This window comes from Cynocephalus volans, chromosome 8, assembly GCF_027409185.1.
Source record: "Cynocephalus volans isolate mCynVol1 chromosome 8, mCynVol1.pri, whole genome shotgun sequence".
Classification (NCBI taxonomy): Eukaryota; Metazoa; Chordata; class Mammalia; order Dermoptera; family Cynocephalidae; genus Cynocephalus; species Cynocephalus volans.
Genome location: NC_084467.1, coordinates 20,891,166 through 20,912,826, shown reverse-complemented (window position 1 = coordinate 20,912,826; position 21,661 = coordinate 20,891,166). Strand labels below are relative to the sequence as shown.

The 21,661-nt window shown below is 50.5% G+C and overlaps 1 protein-coding gene across 3 annotated transcripts in view; it reads right to left on the bottom strand.

Annotated features, from left to right (window-relative positions):
* Positions 1-449: 449 nt before the first annotated feature.
* Positions 450-21,661, bottom strand: part of RPS6KA1 (ribosomal protein S6 kinase A1) — a 38,152-nt gene continuing 16,940 nt past the window's right edge. For all 3 annotated transcript variants that reach the window (XM_063104298.1, XM_063104299.1, XM_063104297.1), the window contains 18 exons: positions 21,480-21,560; positions 21,227-21,306; positions 20,025-20,131; positions 19,243-19,280; positions 18,764-18,906; positions 18,274-18,344; positions 17,869-17,957; positions 16,798-16,862; positions 16,411-16,513; positions 14,810-14,940; positions 13,734-13,859; positions 13,431-13,520; positions 12,926-13,084; positions 3,846-4,007; positions 3,524-3,600; positions 3,192-3,309; positions 1,761-1,898; positions 450-1,368 (listed from right to left, as the gene is read on the bottom strand). In XM_063104298.1, the coding sequence (XP_062960368.1) occupies positions 1,246-1,368; positions 1,761-1,898; positions 3,192-3,309; positions 3,524-3,600; positions 3,846-4,007; positions 12,926-13,084; positions 13,431-13,520; positions 13,734-13,859; positions 14,810-14,940; positions 16,411-16,513; positions 16,798-16,862; positions 17,869-17,957; positions 18,274-18,344; positions 18,764-18,906; positions 19,243-19,280; positions 20,025-20,131; positions 21,227-21,306; positions 21,480-21,560 (1,901 nt within the window). In that variant the 3' untranslated portion in view covers positions 450-1,245. The remainder of the gene's footprint in view (positions 1,369-1,760; positions 1,899-3,191; positions 3,310-3,523; positions 3,601-3,845; positions 4,008-12,925; positions 13,085-13,430; positions 13,521-13,733; positions 13,860-14,809; positions 14,941-16,410; positions 16,514-16,797; positions 16,863-17,868; positions 17,958-18,273; positions 18,345-18,763; positions 18,907-19,242; positions 19,281-20,024; positions 20,132-21,226; positions 21,307-21,479; positions 21,561-21,661) is intronic.

Below are 21,661 nucleotides of genomic sequence, written 5' to 3'. Positions count from 1 at the left end.
TGGAGCAGGTCCAGAATAGGTGCTAAGAAAATATTTATTACATGAGAAAATGTCATTCCCCTCTCTAAGCCTCAGTTTCCCCATCTATAAAACAGGGATAATAACATAATAGCATCTACCTCACAGGGTTGTTAAGATTAAATGAGATACACATGTGAGGCCCAGGCATCATATCTGGCACTGGGTCACTAGTGGTAAATAATACCATTACTGTTATCAATTCTATAATGCAATCCCCTGGCAGTAATGGGTGGGCAAAGCCAGCAGAATTCCACATGCTCCCCAAATGACCTGAGCTCCCAGCAACTGGCCTAATTGGCCCTGGCCCATTTCTTGTTGCCGCCAAAGTCCTCAACAGCTGATAGCAGAGATGGCAAATTCAGGGATGAAAAGTGGAGCAGAGCGTGCTTCAACTCAATTGTAAGTTTATTAGAAAGGCCATGGACAGATGAACCCTGAGTTACCAGCTGAGAAAGAAATGAAAAAGCCCCTGCTCCTCATGGCCTGCCCCCTGGTCTCCTGTGAACTCTGTCCTGTGGCAGACCCCAACAGAAGGCGGCCAAAAAGTGCTCTCCATAGCCTCTCCCTGGGGCTGCCCAGCCTGACTGCAGAGGACCCACTGGCGGGGCCGATGAGGATGCTGGTGCCTGGAGCTGGGAGCCGGCAGGGCGTTGGTCCTCTCCTCTAGCAGGAAGTGGTTCTAGACACCCCCAGCAGAACAGAACGGAAAAGGAGCTGGCTGGGGATAGAGTGAGTTCTGCTGAATGGCCAATGGCTCTGAGAGGTGACACTGGACTGCTTTAGAGGCGTGTGCAGATGGCTACAGATGGCCAACCATGGAGGTTCCCAGGGTAAGACCCCAAAGCTGCTCTAAGGAGTCCCAGCCTCAGAGAGCCTGTGTGACTCAGTGTCCCTGCTGGGGCAGCACAGGCTATGTCTGCTCCCAGAAAGGCAAATGGATCTTGTAAAAATCCATGGTGGTTGATGCCATTTTCTTCTTTACAAAAAGTTAAGAGTTTGTACAGTGAATTGAATTCAACCAGCAGAGCCTGAGCCGAGAAGAGTCCATCGTGGGGAAGGAGAAGGCACTTCTCACACCCTCACTGGGGGTGGTCAGGGCTGGCTGCTTCCCAGGCCCCTCAGGGCTCCAGCTCTCCCTGGCCCTGTGACTCAGGCCTGCTCCCTCTGGGAAGACTGCTGTCTCTATCCAGCTAGCACCGCCCTGCGGCCTGGATGCCCTGCCTCTCACAGGGTGGTGGACGGCAGCTTCCTCACCCGCCGCTGGGCCAGGATAGATGACTCGATGGGCTTCAGCTGGGGGGCGGGCTTGGAGCTGTTGAGTGCAGAGTACGTGGCTGCCATGGCTCCCTGAGAGAGAAGGGAGGAGGTCAGTTCACGACGGTGGGGAGGAGACATGTGCCCCAAGCCAGGCTAGCCGCTCCCAGTATTCCACAGCCCACTGAGCCCACTGTTAATCCAGTCTTGGTGATCCTTCATGGTCACTGGTCCTGCCTCTCCCAACAGACTGGAGGCTTCAGAAGTCAGCAGCTGTGTACCCCATCAGACTGGGGGCTGTGAGTGCACTGTGACATAGCTATATTTAGACTGGGGCTCTCTGAGGGCATGGCTGTCTTTCTCCTTTATCCCACCTCATGGTGCCTGGGACAGACATAGCATCTTCTGGCTCTGCCACCCCAAATCCCTGCCCATGTCACCTTGATCTGTCCCCCCTCAGATGCCCAGAAGCCTGGTGGCTGTACCTTCACAAGCTGCAGGTCCTGGTGGGAAAGCTGGCTCTGGGGCAGCTTGTCTTTCTGGGTGATCCATGGGTGCTGCAGGACCTGCTTAGCTGTGAGGCGCTGGTGGGGGTCCACATGCAGCATCTTGGACACCAGGTCCTGGGGGCACAGGGGGTAAGAGGGTGGTGGGAGGGGCAGCAGGGGAGCAAGCAGCTGTGTCCCGTTGATGGGGAGTGGGAAGGCAACCATCTTTGGCCTGAACCCTTACAACGACCCCTGCGATCCATTCTCTGAGGCATTCCCTTCCTCGTTCCAGACCTCCCCAAGCACAGCCAAGGCTGCTCTAGGTACTTCTTCCTGGAATGCCCCTCCCTTTCTCCTTCACCTTCGAAAAGCCATGTGGGGCCGGCCCGTGGCTCACTCGGGAGAGTGTGGTACTGATAACACCAAGGCCACGGGTTCAGATCCCTACATAGGGATAGCCGGTTGGCTCACTGGCTGAGTGTGGTGCTGACATCACCAAGCCAAGGGTTGAAATCCCCTTACCGGTCATCTTAAAAAAAAAAAACAAAAAAAAACCTATGTGGCAAGGTGGGAAGAGCCTAAGGTTTGGGATCAAACAGACTCAGGTTCAAAACTTGACTCTTGGCTGGCTGGTTAGCTCAGTTGATTACAGTGTGGTGCTGATAACACCAAGACTCAGGATTTGATCCCTGTACTGGCCAGCTGCCTCTCCAATTCCCACAACAAAAACAAACAAAAAAAACCCCACAAAAAAACAAAAAATGGACCCTTCTGCTCATCAGCTGAGTGCCCTGGGCAAGTTGCTTCAACTCTCTGAGCCTCAGTTTCCCCTCTGAGAAACAGGGATAACAACACCTGCCTCATAGGCTGGTGTGAGGTGGTAGTGTTCATAAAGGGCTCAACCCTGTGTCAGGCATAGAGGTTCCCAATAACTGGAAACTTCTGTTAATTTTTTTTGAAGGAGCGGCTGTGCTACTAATATTGAAAGCTCAAAAGCTGCCTCCTTTGAGAAGGCCCTGCCTGGCACAGCCAGCTGCTCTGCTCGGCGCCTCCACGCTCATACCCCTGGACAAGAGGACCTGCATCTCTCTGCTGCCTGGCATCTCTGTTCCTTGTGTGCAAGCCTGCATCTCCCACCACACTAAGTTTCCACAAGGCACAGACTGTGATTATGCATCTCTCTGTCCCCTACTGGGCCCAGAACACGAGAAGGGCCAGTGAATGATCACCAAGTTACCCAAACAAGGTGGTGTGTGTGTGTCTACCTGGGAACTTCCACTTGGAGAAACATAGAAACAGAGATTTATGGAACATTCCATTTGGAGAAAAGAGGCGGCAGAAAACCTGTTTATGAAGTGCTGAGAAGCCCTGGGATGGGACCTTGCCTCCCTCCTCCAAATGAGCCCAGCACAAGCCTCACAGACTCACCTTGGCTGTCTCTGAAACTGTGTTCCAATTTCCCCCACTGAGAGTAAACTTCCCACTGCCGATCCGGGTCAGGATTTCCTCTGGTGTATCACTGGGCCCATTGGCAAATGGAGTGTATCTGGAGAAAAGCCCACACAATCCGGGTACAGCCTCTGGCCTCCATCCTGGGGCTAGGGGTGAGTGAGGGCTCCATGTCTCCCTCAGACGGGTGCTCCCCAGGTGGAGCTGCCAAAGGCCGGGCCATGTCTCTACCTCCCATCAGACAAGCACCACCCTGGCCTCGACACTAGGGCTGGAGGAGTGGGGAGGGGTCGAGGCCAGGGGGCACTCACCCCGCCAGCATGGTGTACAGCAGAACGCCCAGGCTCCAGACATCACAGCCTTCATCGTAGCCCTGGCGCTTCAGCACCTGGTAGGAAGGCAGGGGAGGGTGGTCAGTCTGAGGGGCAGGAGAAAGTAGCCACAAATGCTTGCCTGCTACTCCTCGAAAGGGTAGGGTAAGGGTCCTAGCCTTGGGCTAGATCTTCCCTTGGTACCTGGGCCAAGATCACAGAGACTGGAGTCCTGGGGTCCTGGACAGTGTGGAGCCTCTTGGAGGGGGCGCAAGGCCTCCTGTCCCCCCTCACTCTTGCATCGAGGAGACTGGCCACTCACCTCAGGTGCCACGAAGTTGGCTGTGTAGCAAGGTGTCATGAGGAGCCCATTCTCAGCCCGCAGCTGCTTGGCAAAACCAAAGTCGCAGATGCGCAGGCACTCCGGGTTCCCAGACTCGTCCACATAGAGGATGTTGCTGGGCTTGAGGTCCCTGTGTACAACCTAGGGACAGGGGTGGGAGTCAGTTCTCAATGTGAGAAGGCTGCTAGTGGCTCAAGTCAACTGCCAGGGATGAGAAAGCTACAAAGACAGGGTACAGAGAGAGGAACAGAAGGACCCGGCATCCAAAAGGAGGGGAAGGGGCTGAAATGGAGGTGTTACCGCTGTTGCTACCTACTTGAAATCTCTGTGTAGATGTCTGCAAGGTAGGCCTAACCTAACCTGTTCAAAACTGAACTCCTAATATCTCCCCTATAGTCTGTTCATCACTCAATCTAATTAGTGGGAACTCCATCCTTCCTGTTGCTTAGGACAAAATCTTAAGTCATTCTCAGTTCCTCTTTATTTTTTCTCATATTCCTCAGTCAATGCATCAGTAAACTCTGCTGGCTCTACCATTAAGATATATACAGAGCCAACCATTTCTCTGCCCCTCTACTGACAGCACTTTGATCCCAGCCATGATCATTGTGTGTCCCCGCCTCCCACACCAGTTATTACAACCTCCTCCTTCCACTTTCACCTCCTACAGTCTGTCTCAACATAGGAGCCAGAGTGATCCTGTTAAACCTAAGTCAGATTACGTCCTTCCAGCTTGAAACTCTCCAAGCCTTCCCCTCCTAATAGGGAAAGCCCTTACGATGGCCTACAGGGCCCCACCTGGTCTCTCCCCTGCCCCTCACCCACATCTCTTGCATTCTGGTCTTCTAGTGCTCTCCCGCTTGCTGACTCTGCTTCAGCCACACCAGCCTCTTTGCTCTTCCTTCCATATGCCAAGCACACTCTTGCCTCAGGACCTTTGCACTTGTGGTTCCCTCTTCCTGGAACTCTTCCCTCACACACTTGCCTGGCACATTCTCTTTCTTTCAGGTCTCAGCTCAAATGTCACCCATCAGTGAGGCCTTTCTTGATAATCCCATATAAATAGCAACCACTCCCCATTATGCCTTAGTCTCTTTACCCTGCTTTGTTTTTATCTATAGCATTTACCACTACTTGACATAATATTTAATTTGTTTTCTGAATCTGCCCTCTGGAATGCATACTCCATGAGTGTTTTGCTCACTGCTGTATCCCAGCACTTAGAGTAGTTCCTAGTATAAATGCAACACAAAAGAATAAAACAAAACTAAACTAAAATAAACTAAAAAACTAAAAGAAAAGAACAAAGGGCTGGCCAGTAAGCTCAGATGGTTAATATGCAGTGTTATAACACCAAGGTGAAGGGCTTGGATCCCTGTTCCAGCCAGCCACAAAACACACACACACACATACATACACAGACAGAGAACAGTTCCTAGCACACAGTAGGTACTCAGTGCTCAATAAATTCTTTGGAATGAATGGGTGAATGCCACTTGCTATTGAGGCCATAGTAAATGACTTTCCTCTGGCCCCCATTTGTTCATCTGTAACCTGAGGGGGCTGAACTACCCCACTCTTCATTCCTCCCCTCTCCCTCTGTACAGTTCTGTTCACAGTCAATCCTCTATCACCTAATTACCAACAACTCTCAAATCTCTAACCCTAGCCCAGAACATTCCTGAGCCCGGGCTCATATACCCAGCTACCTACCAAATGGCAACCACTGGATGTTCTGCAGAGCCCCAGACTCAACACACCTCTCACTAAACTCATCATATTCTCACCCTCCTGTTCCTCCTCCCATGAACAAATGGAACCTCCCTGGGCATTTTCACAAGCCTTCAATGGCTCCTCACTACCTGTAAGATAAAGTCCAAAGCTCTAGCCTGCTGTAGGAGGCTTAGCCATCTGTTCCAGCCTCACTGTCCACTGCATCCTCTCAGGCGCCCTGAGCTTAGGCCCCTGGGGGCTCCTTCAGTAATAACCATAACCATATCTGTCCGTGGAGTGCCTGGTCACCTCCAGCACAGAGCAAGTGCTAAGTGAATTTTGTGCAATGTATGAACAAATCACACCTCTGAAACACATAGACACCTTGCAGGTTAGAATACTTGGCTTAACCAAGACGGTCCTTTCTTAGTCCAACTGAGCCCCGAGCCCTCTAGCAGGTGCCCGTGGAGTGGGCAGATTGGAGGGTAGACATGGCCTAGCACAGTCCACTTCCAAAGAAGGAAGAGTGACAGGCAGATGAGGAAAAATGAGCCACCGCAACAACACGCTGTGAATTGTATCCAGGCCCTTGGGCTCTCTCCTTCCAACACCATCATATGGCCCAGAGTACAAGCCCCAGGCCCTGAGAATGTAGACTCTTTTCCCCACAGAGTGTCCAGCCAAACTTCCTAGATGCCAGGGATGCTCAGCTTAGCTGAGGACACCAACTACGCTGTACAAGTGATATTCCCCATTTAAAGTACCTCGGTAAGTGGGCAGGCAGGGATTATTGGCTCCATTTTACAGAGGAGGAAACTGAGGCTCTAAGAGGACAATTGACTTGCTCGTGTAAGTTAGAGGCAGAGGCAAGACTTGAACCCAGTTCTGACCTTAATTCCATGGTCTTTCCAGCTTCGTGTGGCACAGAAGACACTTTTGGGAAACAGGGATATGGAAGTGTTTGGTCTTTATCCTGCCCTAACACAACATAAAGAAACAACAAACTTAGAGGGAACTGTGTCCTACCATGGCTGGTAGCAATAGGGATGGTGGGGGAGGGTGGGCTGGGGGTGAGGGGCACAGCTTGTGAAAGCCGCACAGGTGATTCTGATACCTGATCCTCAGGTGTGTCTGTGAGGGGACGTGGAATACATTCTCACATGTTACTGCACTGAAAATCACAACAGGCTGGGCAAGTGATGAGTGAGGCCAGGCAGAGTGGGAACTGCCCCAACCAGTGTAAAGGGGGCAGCTGCTACTTGGCTCCAGCTGACTGTCACCACGTAGCAACTCAGTTTTCCAAAAGCAGCCCAATTACCAAACCTTACCAAACCAAATCCAAAACAAAAAAAACATCCAACATCTTGCAGGTCAAATGCAGCCACTGAATCAATAGGCTATGACCTCTAGCAGAGCTGTGATTTCAGTCACAGGAAGGAGTCAGGAAGGCCAGAGTATGCATTCTGGCTGTACCATTCATAGCTGTGTGGTCTTGGGCTTGTCGCTTAACCTCTCTAGCCCTCGGTTTTCTCACCAGTAAAATGAGGCTGATAACAGTGTTCAACCCCAATATTGTAAAGAAAAGCAGGAATATTTAGCACAGGGTTTTGGAAATGGCAACTGTTGTCACAGTAACTCCAGAACTACCCAAGGCTGAACTCCACTATCATGCTGGATGTTAAGATACAGTGGCTGCTTGTGAAGCAGCACTTAAAAACTGTCAGACGACAAAAAGCACAAAAAAATTAGGGGACAGATGCTATTCTTGCACAACCATTGGAGACAGATTAGCTCTGAAACTGGGCAAGTTACTTATCTTCCGAAAGCCTCGATTCTCTCACTTTTCCCATTTTTTTTTTTTTGTTTGTTTTTTTAAAAGATAACCGGTAAGGGGATCTTAACCCTTGACTTGGTGTTGTCAGCACCACGCTCATCCAGTGAGCAAACCAGCCATCCCTACATGGGATCCGAACCCGTGGCCTTGGTGTTATCAGCACCGCACTCTTCCGGGTGAGCCACCGGCCGGCCCTCCCCTCACTTTTAAAAGGGACATAATGGGGCCGAGCCCGTGGCACACTCGGGAGAGTGCGGCGCTGGGAGTGCAACGACGCTCCTGCCGCGGGTTTGGATCCTATATAGGGATGGCCTGTGCACTCACTGGCTGAGTGCCGGTGATGAAAAAGACAAAAAAAAAAATTAATAAATAAAAATAAAATAAAAAAATAAAAGGTACATAATGATGGACACAAAACAGCTAGGTAGGAAAAATAAGTTCTATTGGTGGATAGTCGAGCTAGGCATCTATAATTAATAATAATTTACTGCATGTTATCAAATGGCTTGAAGAGTGGAGATCAAACGTCTTCATCACAAAGAAATTATTAAGTTTTGTAAAGATGAATATGCTAATTACCTGTATTTGATCAACACATTGTATACATTTATTGATATTAAACTCTGTACCCTACAAATACGTATAATCAATATATTTCAATTAAAAAAAAAAAAACAACATAGGGCCAGCCCGTGGCTCACTCGGGAGAGTGTGGTGCTGTAACACCAAGGCCACGGGTTCGGATCCCATATAGGGATGGCTGGTTCACTCACTGGGTGAGTGTGGTGCTGACAACACCAAGTCAAGGGTTAAGATCCCCTTACCGGTCATTTTTTTTTTTTTTTTTAAAAGATGACCAGTAAGGGGATCTTAACCCTTGACTTGATGTTGTCAGCACCACACTCTCCGAAGTGAGTGGACCAGCCATCCCTGTATGGGATCCGAACCCGTGGCCTTGGTGTTATCAGTATCACACTCTCTCGAGTGAGCCACGGGCTGGCCCCCTGGTCATCTTTAAAAAAAAAAAAAACGGAGATAATGATAATACCTTCTTCATAGGTTTGCTGGTACAATTGAGTTAACATGTAAAGTGCTCAGAACCCTGCCTGGCCTATGGAAAGTGGCATGTAATGTCAGCTGCCATTAGCAGCAGATCTTTATCATCAGCAGCATCATCAGAGAATATGCATTTAGGCACCTATGACCAGCCAAAAAAGGTGAAGTTGTTCTGTGTGAATCATCTGTTAAAGAGAGAAGCCAAAGCACGAGGCTGACTCTACTGAGTCCACGACTCAAAGGCTGTTTTCAAGCAGGCTCTTCCCAGCATGATGGGGACATTGTAGAAACAACCAAGAGGCAGGCTGAGGACTTAAAAAAGACGTCTTATATTAAATAAAGAAGTTATACGAAATAAAATAAAAGGGCAGACAACCCAATTTTTAAAAATGGACAAAAGACTTAACAGGAACTTCATAAAAGAGGCTGTCTAATGGCAATAAACATATGAAGAGGTGCTCAATTTCATTAGTCATCAGGAAAATGCAAGTTAAAATCACGAGATACCACTCCACATCTACCAGAATGGCTATGATTAAAAAGATGAAAAATACCAAGAACTGGCAAGCACAGAGCTCTCATATACTTCTGTTAGGAGTGTAAATTGGTAAAGCCACTTTGGAAAACTGTTTGGCAATATTTACTAAAGATGAACATATGCATACACTGTGATCCAGCAATTTTACTTCTACGTACACAACCAACATTAAAATGTACATATGTTCACCAAAAGACAAGTACTAGAATGTCACGGCAGCATTATTTGTAACAGTCAAAAACTGGTAACAACCCAATGTCTATTAACAGTGGAATGGACAATTAAATCATAGTCTGCTCATACAGTAGAATTCTACACAGCAATGAGAATGAATGAACTGCAGATTAGTTGACCAAATGAATGAATCTCAAAGACAATGTTGAGTGGCAGAAGTCAGATACAAAAGAGAAGGTTTATATACAATTCAAAATCAGGCAAAATAATCTATTAGAAATTAGCTTAGAATGGTTATCCTTATGGAAGGGGAAGGCTATGGGGGAACTGAAAATGGTTTATTTATCTGGGTGTTGGTTACAAGGGTGTATTCACTTCTGAAAATCTAATGACTTGTACATTATGATTTATGCAATTCTCTGTGTTTATGCGATACTTCAATAAAAAGATAACATTAAAACAAATAGGGGTCCCAGTGGACCTTGTTCCCTGGTCACCCCTGTGGGATTCCCAGCTTATAGACCATAGCTTCTGCTGATGCCAAATCAACCCAGAGAATCCCCCCAAATACCTCAATAAGAAGAGCTTTCCATTTACTCATCAACTGCCTGTGGTATTTGGAAAAGGCCAGAAACCATAGAGATTACTGGCTTTGGGAAGGAGACAATTTCCTCCAATAACATGCCCGCCAAGTGGTTGTCTGTGCTTGGAGCCTGCACACCCCTAGTGGAGGGGGCTCAGTTCCTTTGAAGGCAGCTCCCCACTCTAGAAAGTTCTTCCTTGCTCTTGGCTTCATGTGACCAATAATAGAACTTGCTTGGCTCTACTAAACCTTCTTGGGGGTAACATTAACTAGTACTCACTAGTGAACACAGCAGGAAAGTAAACACATTTACTCTCTGACATGTTTATCGTTTTTTCGTGACCGGCACTCAGCCAGTGAGTGCACCGGTCAGTCCTATATAGGATCCGAACCCGCGGCGGGAGCGTCGCCGCGCTGCCAGCGCAGCACTCTACCAAGTGCGCCACGGGCTCGGCATGACATGTTTAAATATTAATGTTTGCACTGGCCATTTCAAAAACCAAAGCCACTTCAAATATGACCATTAAAAGCACATGTGGTAACCAAATTGAAGCTTTGATTATGAAGTAAAGTTTTTTTTTTGTTGTTTGTTTTTTAAAAAAAGATGACCGGTAAGGGGATCTTAACCCTTGACTTGGTGTTGTCAGCACCACGCTCACCCAGTCAGCTAACCGGCCATGCCTATATGGGATCCGAACCCGTGGCCTTGGTGTTAACAGCACCACACTCTCCCGAGTGAGCCACAGGCCAGCCCCTAAAGTTCTTTTTTACAAAAGAATTCTCCCTAATAAACCAGACATTGCAATTTTTGCAAACCCTAACAAAATCATTGATTCAGTGAAAGAATCAATCAAAGATCCTGAAAGGATAAAACCATTAGATGACGATCTTCACAATGAAGAGATCAGACTGTTGCTACCTGACGTGACTAACGAGGGGGCAATGTAACGCTGTGTGTGCCCCCAGATCAGATGCAATATGCAGCACAGTACACCTCCCACAGAGTCGACGACCTTGGCCTTCTGAACCTTACTCCCATACCCCCAAAAGGCGAAGTTGAATCTAATAAAGACTTTAGAGCAACTTGCAGTTTACAGGAAATCAAGACAATGGACAAAAAATGTAAATGATGCCAGGAGGAAGCAAACAGACAATTCAGAATGTGGGACATTCCACAGAACTGAGCTCTTCAACAAGTCAGTGGCATAAAAAAGGGTCTTATTATGGAGGTAACAGGGATATGTTACCACGTTTAACAAAACTCATCAAATTGTGCACTTAGATCTACTGTAGGCAAATTTTACTTCAATAGGGAAAAAAAGAGAGAGAGACTTAAGAAATATAACAACTAAATGAAATGTGTGTACTTTGCAGGGATCGTGATTATAATACACCAATCACAAAAAGACATTTTTGAAAGGACAATAAAGAAAATGGGTCTATGGATAATGGGGTACTATGTGAAAACAAGTAATTGTTAGTTTTGTTAGTTGTTATAAAAGCAAATGTTCACCCTTTCTTAGAGTCACAGATAAATGCCTATGACGATGTGAGGTCTGGGACATGTTTTAAAATACTTTAGTTATAGGTGTTTATGGATCAAGTGTCATAATGTCTGCAACTTCCTTTTAAATGCATCTGCAAATACATATATATTTACATAGAGAGACAGAGACAGAGACAAAAAAGGAGAGGTTAAGCAAGTGTGGTAGGTTGTTAAGTTTGGTTAATCTGGAGGAAAATGGTTTTTTCATTGTTCTATTCTTTTAACTTTTCTGTAGATTTGAATTTCCCTCATAAAAAGTTGAGAAAAATACTTCAACAACAACAAAAAAAGGAAGAGCGGGAAGGGGGGAAGAAAAGAAATAGCTAGTGTGATAAAAATTTTGGCAATTCTTGAATGTGGGTGATGAGGATGTGGGGGTCCATTACACTATTCTTGACAGTTTTGTATGTGTTCAGTCTGGTCCTATTTCCCCTGAATGTTTACATGGTGGTTACTGCATGAACGCTGCCTGTGCCGGATCACGGTGCCTTCCCAGGAAGTACCTTGCTTCATCCCAGACCACCCTGTGAGGTGTCAACTCTTGTTATCATGAGTTTGCAGAGAGATGAAGCGGCTTTCCAAGCCTCGCACACGGGTGAGTTAAGAAGCCAAGACCCGGACACAGCCCATTGGATTCCAGAGCCTGCACCCCTCATCTGCAGGCTGTCTATTAGAAGCACCCTAAAATGTCACCTCATCCAGAGAAACTCATGCTAACTCTACTGGTCTGGCTTTAATATACCATAAGGAACTTTTCTATCTCCTTTTCGTTCTGCAGCCTTGGCCCAATGTCATCTCGTGCTTACCTGCCTTGTGCAATAATAAAGGCTAAGTTCTGCTGTTTGGCCCTGTACCTCTTCTTCTTCTTCTTTTTTTTTTTTTAAAAAAAGATGACTGGTAAGGGGATCTTAACCCTTGACTTGGTGTTGTCAGCACCACGCTCTCCCAGTGAGCTAACCGGCCATCCCTATATAGGATCTGAACCCATGGCCTTGGTGTTATCAGTACCACACTCCCCCGAGGGAGCCACGGGCCGGCCCTGGCCCTGTACCTCTTCTGCAGCACCTGCTGTGTTTCCAGCAGCATTTCCTCCTGCATCCATGTCCTCTGTCTTAGCAACTGAACTCAGCCAGATTCACCTCCCTGAAGCCTTACGGCTCCCCACAATGACCCTGCCGCTCTATAACTCAAAACCACTCCCACCCAAACTCCTCAGTCTGACATTCTGACCCCTTTCTTCCCTGGCTGTGTGATCTTTAGCAAATAACCTTACATCTTTGAGCCTCAATCTTCTTATCTGTAAAGGGGGGCCAATAACAGCATCTACCTCAGAGTCGTGATAATCAACTGAGACAATGTAAAGAAACCTCATCTTCCATAAAACCTTAGCATGGTGCTTGGCACATAACACATACTGAATAAATGTTTCTTTTCACAGTTTAGCCTCCTCTCTCCCTCCCTCCTCCTTCCTTATATCCATCTACTAAATGACCCACCCATCAGTTTTTCTCCCATAGTTGGAGACTACTACTCCTGGGCCAGCCTAATAGTTCATGTACTCTGCTGATGGTATGACTCTTGGCATCCCCGGCCCCCTCCCCTAATCCAGACTTACCCCCTGTGAGTGCAGATATTCCACAGTCTTGCTGATGGTGTACAGGACGAAGCTGGCCTCACGCTCTGAGAAGAACTTCTGCCGCAGGATCTTGTCCAGCAGCTCCCCACCCCGCATCAGCTCTGTCACCAGGTACACGTGTTTGCCATCATCATATACCTGCCGAGGACCTCACCATCAGGCCCCTCTCCCCAGTGCCAGGCCTGGGCCCCTTGGTTACCAGCTTCCCAGTTCAGGGAAGAATGACATGAGCCTTAGGCATGTATTGTGCTCTGAGCTTCAGTGGCTCTGGTCCCCTGAAGGGCAGGAAAACTCTCAGAGAATGCTCAAGTATGAAGTAGAGGACCCTTGGGGTGTGGTCAGACTGGAGGGACCAAGGGTCCTCCTCCCCCTCCCCATGAGCACTGGGAGGAGGATCAGAAGTTAAAGGAATGGTAACCCCGAGACAAATCCTAGGGAGTCAAGTGCCCCAGTCCCTACCCTAGTCTCAAGGACCCCCGCTCACATCTTTCAGGGTGATGATGTTGGGGTGCTGTCCGTACCGCAGAAGAATTTCTATCTCTTCAGAGGGATCCCGCTTGCTCTTGTCGATGACCTGAAGAAAAAGGGGTGAATGTGAGTGTCAGGGGAGACTCCAGGGTCCCTCCCTGCCATGGAGCCCACACTGCAGGGCCTGGGTGTCTCAGCCGCACACATTTCACTCATCCACAGACCTTCAGGCACCAACCCTCCCAACCAAAGGGCCATGGATACATTGGGCTCAGCCCCAGCCCAGCAGCCTTGTCCAAGACACGGTCGGGAGGCCCACCTTAACAGCATACTCCGTGTTGGTGGCCTTGTGGACACAACGCTTGCACACAGAGTAGGAGCCCACGCCAATTGTCTCCTTTACCACGTAGCCGTCACTAAAAACCAGGTTCTTCCCATGGAGTTGCTGTAGCAGGACACAAAGAGATGGGGATGACCTCTGGCTCTAGAGTGCCAGGGCCGTCCCCCAGCACCCAAGGCCTTGGCTCAATGGAGATGGCACCAGGGAAGAGCTAGGAGGCCTGGGATAGAGTGCTGGCCATGTGACTTCAGGCAGGAAACTGCCCCTGTCTGGGCCTCAGTTTTCTGCTCTATACGATGGGCACACTCGCTGGCTCCCAGCCTGCCTGGGCTGCAGTCTGCGCTCAGCGGGTGGTAGAGGGGGTGGACAAAAGAGTCACAACACACACATTGAGAGGTGTGTGCAAGAAACCTGGGCAAGCCCGAGAGGGACACAGGAGCCCTGAGCTGGGGCCCAGCTCTGTCACTTACTATGGCTTTGGGTGAGTTGCCTCCCATTTCTGGGGTATCGCAGCCCACCTCATGGGGTGTCTCATGGTTCTGAGACATTAACAGTAGCCAGTGTTCATATGATGCTCAGTGTGTGCTGTGTTCCGGGCACTCTGCTAAGTGCTTTCATCAGGTCCCTTACCCTACCCTATAAGCTCTGAACCCAGCAATGAGCTCCAGAGTCTATATCCTTGCCTCTCAACGCTAAACTTTCCATGAAGCAGTAAAAGCATACAAATGGGGGACAAGGGTGAGGAGACACAAATCCCCTGCCATCCACTCTTGTCAGGGACTGACAGCCACTCCCCCACTCCACCAGCCCGGGCACCCCCTTGTATTTACCCAGACCCTGGCTGTGTGCTGGGAAATTGATATCCACGTTGTCGTCTATTTATCAGGGCCACCGTATGAGGCAGGCATTATCATTCCCATTTTACAAATGGAGAAAGTGAGGTCCAAGGCGGGTGGAGGCCCTGCGGGCTCCACGGTGGCATTACGGTTTGAACCCAGGCCTGTCCAACTCTGGAGCCTGTATTCTCAAGCTTGTGGCTTCCCCATCTCCCTCACCTGTACCACTGAGTGCAGTGGTGCCTGCATGGCCCGAGGCTTGCCATCGTCCTCCATCAGCCCAGTGGCCACAAAGCTGAAGCCTCGGAATAGCTGGTGGGCACCAGCACTGGGGGGGACGCCTGGGGAATCTGTAAGGGCAGGAAGGGAATGTGAGCTTGAGGTACCCTTGACCCCGAGGCAGCCTAGCAAAGGGGGACCACGGGCTTCCAGGCCTGCCTCAGTACCTGGCTGCGGTGGGAGCTCGCGCAGGGCCCATCCCTCCCAGGCCTTAGCCTATCTGATCATGTGCGCTTAGACCAGCCCAGTCCTGACACATCTGGCCTCCAGCTCATGCCAAGACAGTTTACCCCTTCCTAAATGCCCCTTCCCGGCCTCCACACCTCAGGATGCCCCTTCAGGTCCGTCTTCTGCACAGAAGCCAGAGGGATGGTTCCCCCACAAATCTGCCACCCTATCTGCGCCCTTCAAATGGTTCCCTCAGGAGAAAGCCCAACTCAGTCTGGCAACGGAGGTCCTTGTGATCTTAGCCTCGTCCTTCCCCACTCCACAGCTGAGCCATGCTGGACTGCTCAGATCCTTACAGGGGTCTCTGAGCCGCTGCATGTGCTCTTCCCTCTAAGTAGACAATCCACTCTTTGACTGTCCTTCAAGGCTCAGCTCACATGCCCTCTCCTCTGGGAGACGTGCCTAACGCAGCTCCTTGCCCCTGTGAAGCTGCGGATGTCACACTGCCCAGCAGCTGTTTTCATGTCTCTCTCCCAACAAGAGCCTGAGCTACATGAGGGTAGGGCGTGGGTCTGTCTCGTGCACCATTGATCCCCCTATGGCTGGTACACGGTGGGCAGCTGGTACATATGTTGCATAAATGAATAAAGAGGAGACAGACTATTTAGAGAGGTGCTGAGCTGTCTGTCATCAGAGGTGCAAGGTGCAGTGAGAAAAGCACCCCCTCTGCTAAAACATGCCCCTCTAGGAGGCCTCCCAGAACCAACATGCCACCCTCACCCAATGCCAGTATCTGGCCAAAATGTTAGGATTTACCAAGCTCCCTCCCAGAAGCCCACTAATGGTTTCTTGCAGCAGCCCCAGGGTATGAATGGGTCTGTGGCTGTGCCCATGTTCCAGAAGAGTACACTGAGCCCAGCAGTCAGAATAGTCAAGGCCGATTCCCACGCCTGTCCCTGACCTGTGGGTGCTGTCACCTCTGCTCTGCCAGACTGTCTCCACCACGCAGTTCTGCGGAGTTAGATTCTTTATCCCTGACGTGACTGTAAGCCTGATGGGTTTGGTCTTCCCAGTGGGTTAGAAGATGCCTGAGGCAGGGGTCCTGACTTCTCTATTGTGGCCTTAATGGCCCACACACCCCCACTCCCTCTTCCAGAACAAAGAGGCCCACAGAGCCCTAGAGTAGGAGAGGCAGGCAGAGCTTGACAGGGACACAGAGTCAGAGACCCATGGGGCTAGAAACTCGCTGGCCTGACTACCCACACACCTGGGCCTGCCAGAGCCCCTGACCATCCCTGTGTCCCAAGGTGCCCCCGACTCCCTTCTTCCTTCCCATACCAGCCCAAGACAGACAAACCAGATGAAAGACGCACCCTTGGGTGTGCGAGATGTGAACTCAGTATCAAAGTAGAAGGTGTCATCAGGCTGAGCCACCGCTGGCTTGAAGGGTGGCTTAATCTCTCGACGGTACAGCTTCTGCAAGGTGAGGTGGGAGCTCTGGTCACCACAGTACCCCCCACAGCCTGCCAGGTGCCCCAAGCAGGAGGGGGTCCTGGGCCTGGGGCATAGGTCATGCTGCTCAGTGGACAGGGCATAACTGCTTGCCCTCAGGAGGCCAGCCCTTGCTTCCAAGAGCATCTGTCACACTCCATTCCCGCATCTGAGGCCCTAGTTTGCAGAGGCCCCCCTTCCACCACCCTTCCTGTGGTCAACACAGTAGGAGCCCTGGCCAGAGCCCTGGCACCGATGGACACACTCACATTCCAGTCGATGGTGGAGTAGAAGACATGTCGCTTGATTTCCTCTGCCCCATCAGGGCCGGAGCCTGAAAGATACCAAATGAAGAGCCTGTCCCTGGATGATCCAATCTCCAGACATCCACCCTGCCCTCTAAGGGGCTTACAGTGCTCTGGGACCAGCTGCTGGAGTAGCGGGGAGGATGGGCTCACCCTGTCCTGAATCCACCCAGCCACCACCCTAAGGCCTGTCTCCTACTCTGCATTTTCCACTTTCTGGAGCCTCTGATGATCAAGCTCCAACGTACTGATGAAAAAAGGAAGGCCCCAAAAGGTTAGGCAACTTGTCCAAGGCCACACAGTCAGGAAAAAGGCTGGACTCATTCTAAGATCTACAGAGGGTCCCACCCCTCCCAACGCAGGCCTCGTCTCTGTTTCTATCATCCAATTGCCCTTTTCAACCATGAGACAGGCTCTCATTCCATTCGACCCCAGGAACCTGGACCGGACCTTACAAACCCAGGAGCCAAGGAAGCCAACACACACTGAAAACCTGCTACGTGCCGGGTACGTTCACACGACCTCATTCAATCAAAAGAGCCCTGTGGCTAGCTTACGATCATCCTTTCCCACTGAGACGAGGAACCTAGGGCTCAGAGAGGGGAAGTCATGTGCCTTGGGTCACTTAGCTCATAAATGGCACTCATTCGTTCAACAAATATTTGTGGAGGGACTGCTGTGTGCCAGGCAGTGGGGACTTGACTCAGAGTAGGGACTGGGACCTGAGCCTTCTGACTCTTGAGCTCATGCTCTTTCTCTTGTGCCAGCAGCCTTGGCGGAGAAGCTGTGTGAGGGCCTCTGTCCTTGTCCCCAGAGGGAGTGGGGATGACTCAGTTCCTGCCTTCCCCCTACACACAGGTCAAACCCCCCTCTAACACCACACATGGAGCCAGAAAGCAGGGTGGCCGGCGGCATTGTCTTCCCACACAAAGGACAACGGCCCCTTTCAGCCCCAGATGTGGCCCTGTGGCCTAGGCTGCAGCTGTACCCTACTCCCCACTGCCACATCCCCTCCCCTGAGCCAGGGCTGCTTACCGAGCCGGTTGGCAGGATTCCGCTTGAACAGGGCCCGCAGGAGGCTCTGGGCTTCCGTGCTCAGAAACTGGGGCATGCCCAGCTTTGCCCTGAAACAGCCCCCGGGTCTCATCAGAGCTGGGCTCCGCCCCAGAGGCCTCATCTCCCCTCTCCCTCTCTGCCTCAGTCTAGTTCCCAGCTCAGGCCAGACAAGCTGTTTACTAACTCATCTCCCAAAGACTTCAGGGGTCCTTCCCACAGGCCCCAGTGGATGAAAAGGGGGCTTTAGAAAGTGTAATGTTTAACCCAGAGGAGTGTCTCATTAATGGGGGAATCTGAGGAAGGTACGGGGTAATACTCTGGCCCCCAAACTGGGGCCAGGGTTTGGGGGAGACCTTGACTTATCAGGGCAGAGCTGGTGCTTACTTCAGGATCAGTGTCATGGTCTCCTTCCGGTCCTTCCCCTGGAAGGGCAGGGAGCCCGTCAGCATCTCAAACTGCAGAGGACAAGGCTCTATTCAGGCTCTGATCCCTGTCCCACGCCCCCCTGCCTCCTCTCACCCAGGCCACTCTGCTCCAGTCCCAGGATTCTTGCTGGCCTGTTGGACGTCCAAGTCCACCTAGAGCAAGAATTGCGTCTTTCCCTCACCCCTTTGCCAACCCAGAACACCAGGAGTGGCACTAGGGGCCTGAGGCTGGGGAGAGTCCCTGAGCTGGGTTAGGGGCACCCTGGGTGGGGTCAAGCCTGGAATGCTTCCAAGGAAGGAAGGTACAGCTACAGGCAGGGTGAGACCAGCTTGGGTATGAGAGGAGAGGGGGAGAGAGCCTTAGAGACCATCAACCCCCTCACTGTATAGATGGGGAAGCTGAGGCCAGAGACTTGGGCTGGATCCTTTACACCTGCCTGGGTACTCACCATCAACACCCCATAGGACCACCAATCTGCACTGTGGGTGTGGCCCTGGCGGTTGACGACCTCGGGCGCCATGTATTCCACCGTTCCGCAGAAGGAGTAGGCCTTCTTCTCATGGTCAATGGCTTCCTTGCTCAAGCCAAAGTCTGTAGCAAGGAGGGCATGAGGACACATCTTCAGGACCCCTGTCTTCCTCGCTGCCACCCTTTGCACACTCAACCCCCTTGCCCAGAGGACTGAGGGCATTGTCCCCATGAGGCTCAGGAGGAAGCTAAGGTCCAGAGAGGTTAGGTAACTTGCCCAAGGTTACACAGTAGGGAGCTGGGATTCAAACCCAGGATGTTTCAAATCCAGGTTTTTGATCATTTCCGAGTAACCGGCACAGCCTCTCAGAAAGAATGAGCCCCCAACACTCAGCCAAGATCAACCAGGAGCCTGTTTTGCCCTTTCCCGGGGCCCAAGAGGGCAGTGCCTCTACTCACCAGTGAGTTTGATGTGGCCCTCCTCATCCAGAAGGATGCTGTAACAGAGACAGGAGTCAAAACCCCTCAGCTGTGGCCACTGTGTAGGCCCCGGTAGCACCACAGGGCAGTAAGAGTTGGGCCTGGCCCAGAGAGGGTGCTCCACCCAGACCTATCTGATGAATGGGTGGGTTGAGTGGGGTTGTGGCAGTGCCATGCAGGTGTGTTGCCCACCCTTTTTGCTAGTCTGTAAAACAACTGTGTGAGGTAGGTACTGTTACGGTTCCATTTTACTAATGGGGAATCTAAGGCTTGGGGAAGTTAAGTAACTCCCCACAGTCATAGAGCTAGTAGGTGGTAGAGACAGGATTTGGATTCAGGTCTGCCTAACTCTAAAGCCAGATCTCATTCCACCGCACCATCAGCCCCTGGCTCCCAAGTTATCATTTACGCATATTTAGATATTAAGGAAAATTCTAGAGAGGGCCATATCAAGGAATGACCTTTAATGGTAGCATCTCAGATGTCACACTGTATTAGCAAAGAAGGTGGGCAACACACCTGTATGGAAGGTGCTTAGCCTTGGTAATGGCAGCCCGCTTGACTAGGCAGCCCTCCAAGGTGAGCCTGCTGCCACAGCCATCCCACCCCACCCACCCATTCTTCAGAGAGCCCAAGAGAGGGGGCCGGTCCTGGGGAGAGCCACACCCACCTTTGTCAGGGTGACCCTGTTCTAGAAGAGGCCTCAGGGTCTGTCTCTGCACCCCTTAGGGAGGCCAGGGCAGGGCTGGGGCTTCACTCACTTCTCAGGCTTGAGGTCTCTGTAAATGATGCCCAGGCTGTGCAGGTGGTCCAGGCCCAAAGCCAGCTCGGCCAGGTAAAATTTCACATCTTCCTCCGTGAACATAACCTGCAACCAGCAGGAGGGGGTTTCAGCTGGGACCACCTCTTTCTCAGGAGCTGGGGCACAGGGCAGTCAACAGCTTCCTGGTCTCAAGGGTCTACCCTGGAGAAGACCCTTGGAGACCCCAGTGCCATATACTCTTCTTGTCATAAAAGGGTTTGAAGAATTAAATGACTAATATACAAGTCACTCATTGTGGCATTGTTTGGAAATAGCAAAAGGCTGGAAACAGCACAAAAGACCGGGAGTAGAAGACTGGAATAAACTGTCTCTCCCCTGCATAATGGAGTGCTAGGCGGCCACAAAGTAGAACAAGGAGTTTTTCCATGTTCTGATACGTAATGATCTCCAAGATATACTGCCTTGAAAAAAAGTAAGGTACAGAACAGTGTATAAGGAATGGTACTTCTTACTTAAGAAAGTGGAGGTAGGGATTCAGAACATATATTGGACTTGTTTGCAAAAGAAACGTGAAGGTTAAGCAAGAAACCAATAAAAATATTTAACTATTGGGGGTAGAGGGTGCTGGGGTGGGAAGACTTCTTGATGAATACTTTTCTTCTGAATCATCTAACTATATTACCTATTCAAACATTGAAATAACATTTAAAAAAATTTTTAAAAGTGCAGTTCTCTTTAAAGTTTGAATTGTATTAATGGTCCCATTTTTATATCTGGCTCAAATATTTTTGTAGCAGTTCACAATCCTTTTGGTTAATATGTGGGACAAGAATGCTAAAGTCTGTAGCCTTCCGGGTGGATTTGGGTTTCTGCCTGTTCTCACAAACCTTCCCAGGGCAGCCCTGGAAGGATGGAGGTGGAGAGGTGAGAGGCATCTTTAGACCCCAGAATCAAAAAGGCATCGGATCCAGAGCCAAGTCCTCCTCAGCCCATCTAGGGAGGAATTCTCTGAGGCTTTGCAGGGTGTGTTCTCTGTCCCAGGGCAAGTGATGTTTCCTAGGTCAGGGGCTGCTAGGCAGGCCTGGGTGGCTCCAGGTCCAGGCAATGCTGGACGTGTTCTTTACAGGGCCCTGGAATGGGAGGCCTCAGCATCCCCCTAGCTCCATCCTGGGGCCCTCTGGCAGGGGGATGTCAGCTCACCTCTTTTGAGAGCCGTGTGAAGAGGTCCCCGCCACGCAGGAAATCCAGAATGAGATAGAGCTTGCCCTCAGTCTGGAAAGCTGGGAGAGGGGAAAAGCAATGGTACAGTCAGCCGGGCCTTGTTACCTGCCCCTCCGGCCCCGGCTGCCTGACCTGCTAGGTGGGAGGTGGGACAATGAACAAGGAAGGCAGCGGGCCACGGCAAGGGCAAGGCTGAATGGGCCAGGTGCTCACGTAGGATCGGCGGCCTCACCGTAGTGCAGCTTCACCACAAATGGGTGGTTTACATCAGCCAGGATGTCTCTCTCCATCTTGGTCCGAACACGGTCACGCACTGGCCAGAGGAGAAAGGAAGTCACCAAGAGTCTAGACACCCAACCCAGCCACTGCTCAAGCCCCAACTAAGGGTCCTCTTTTCCACTTGTTCCTCTAGCC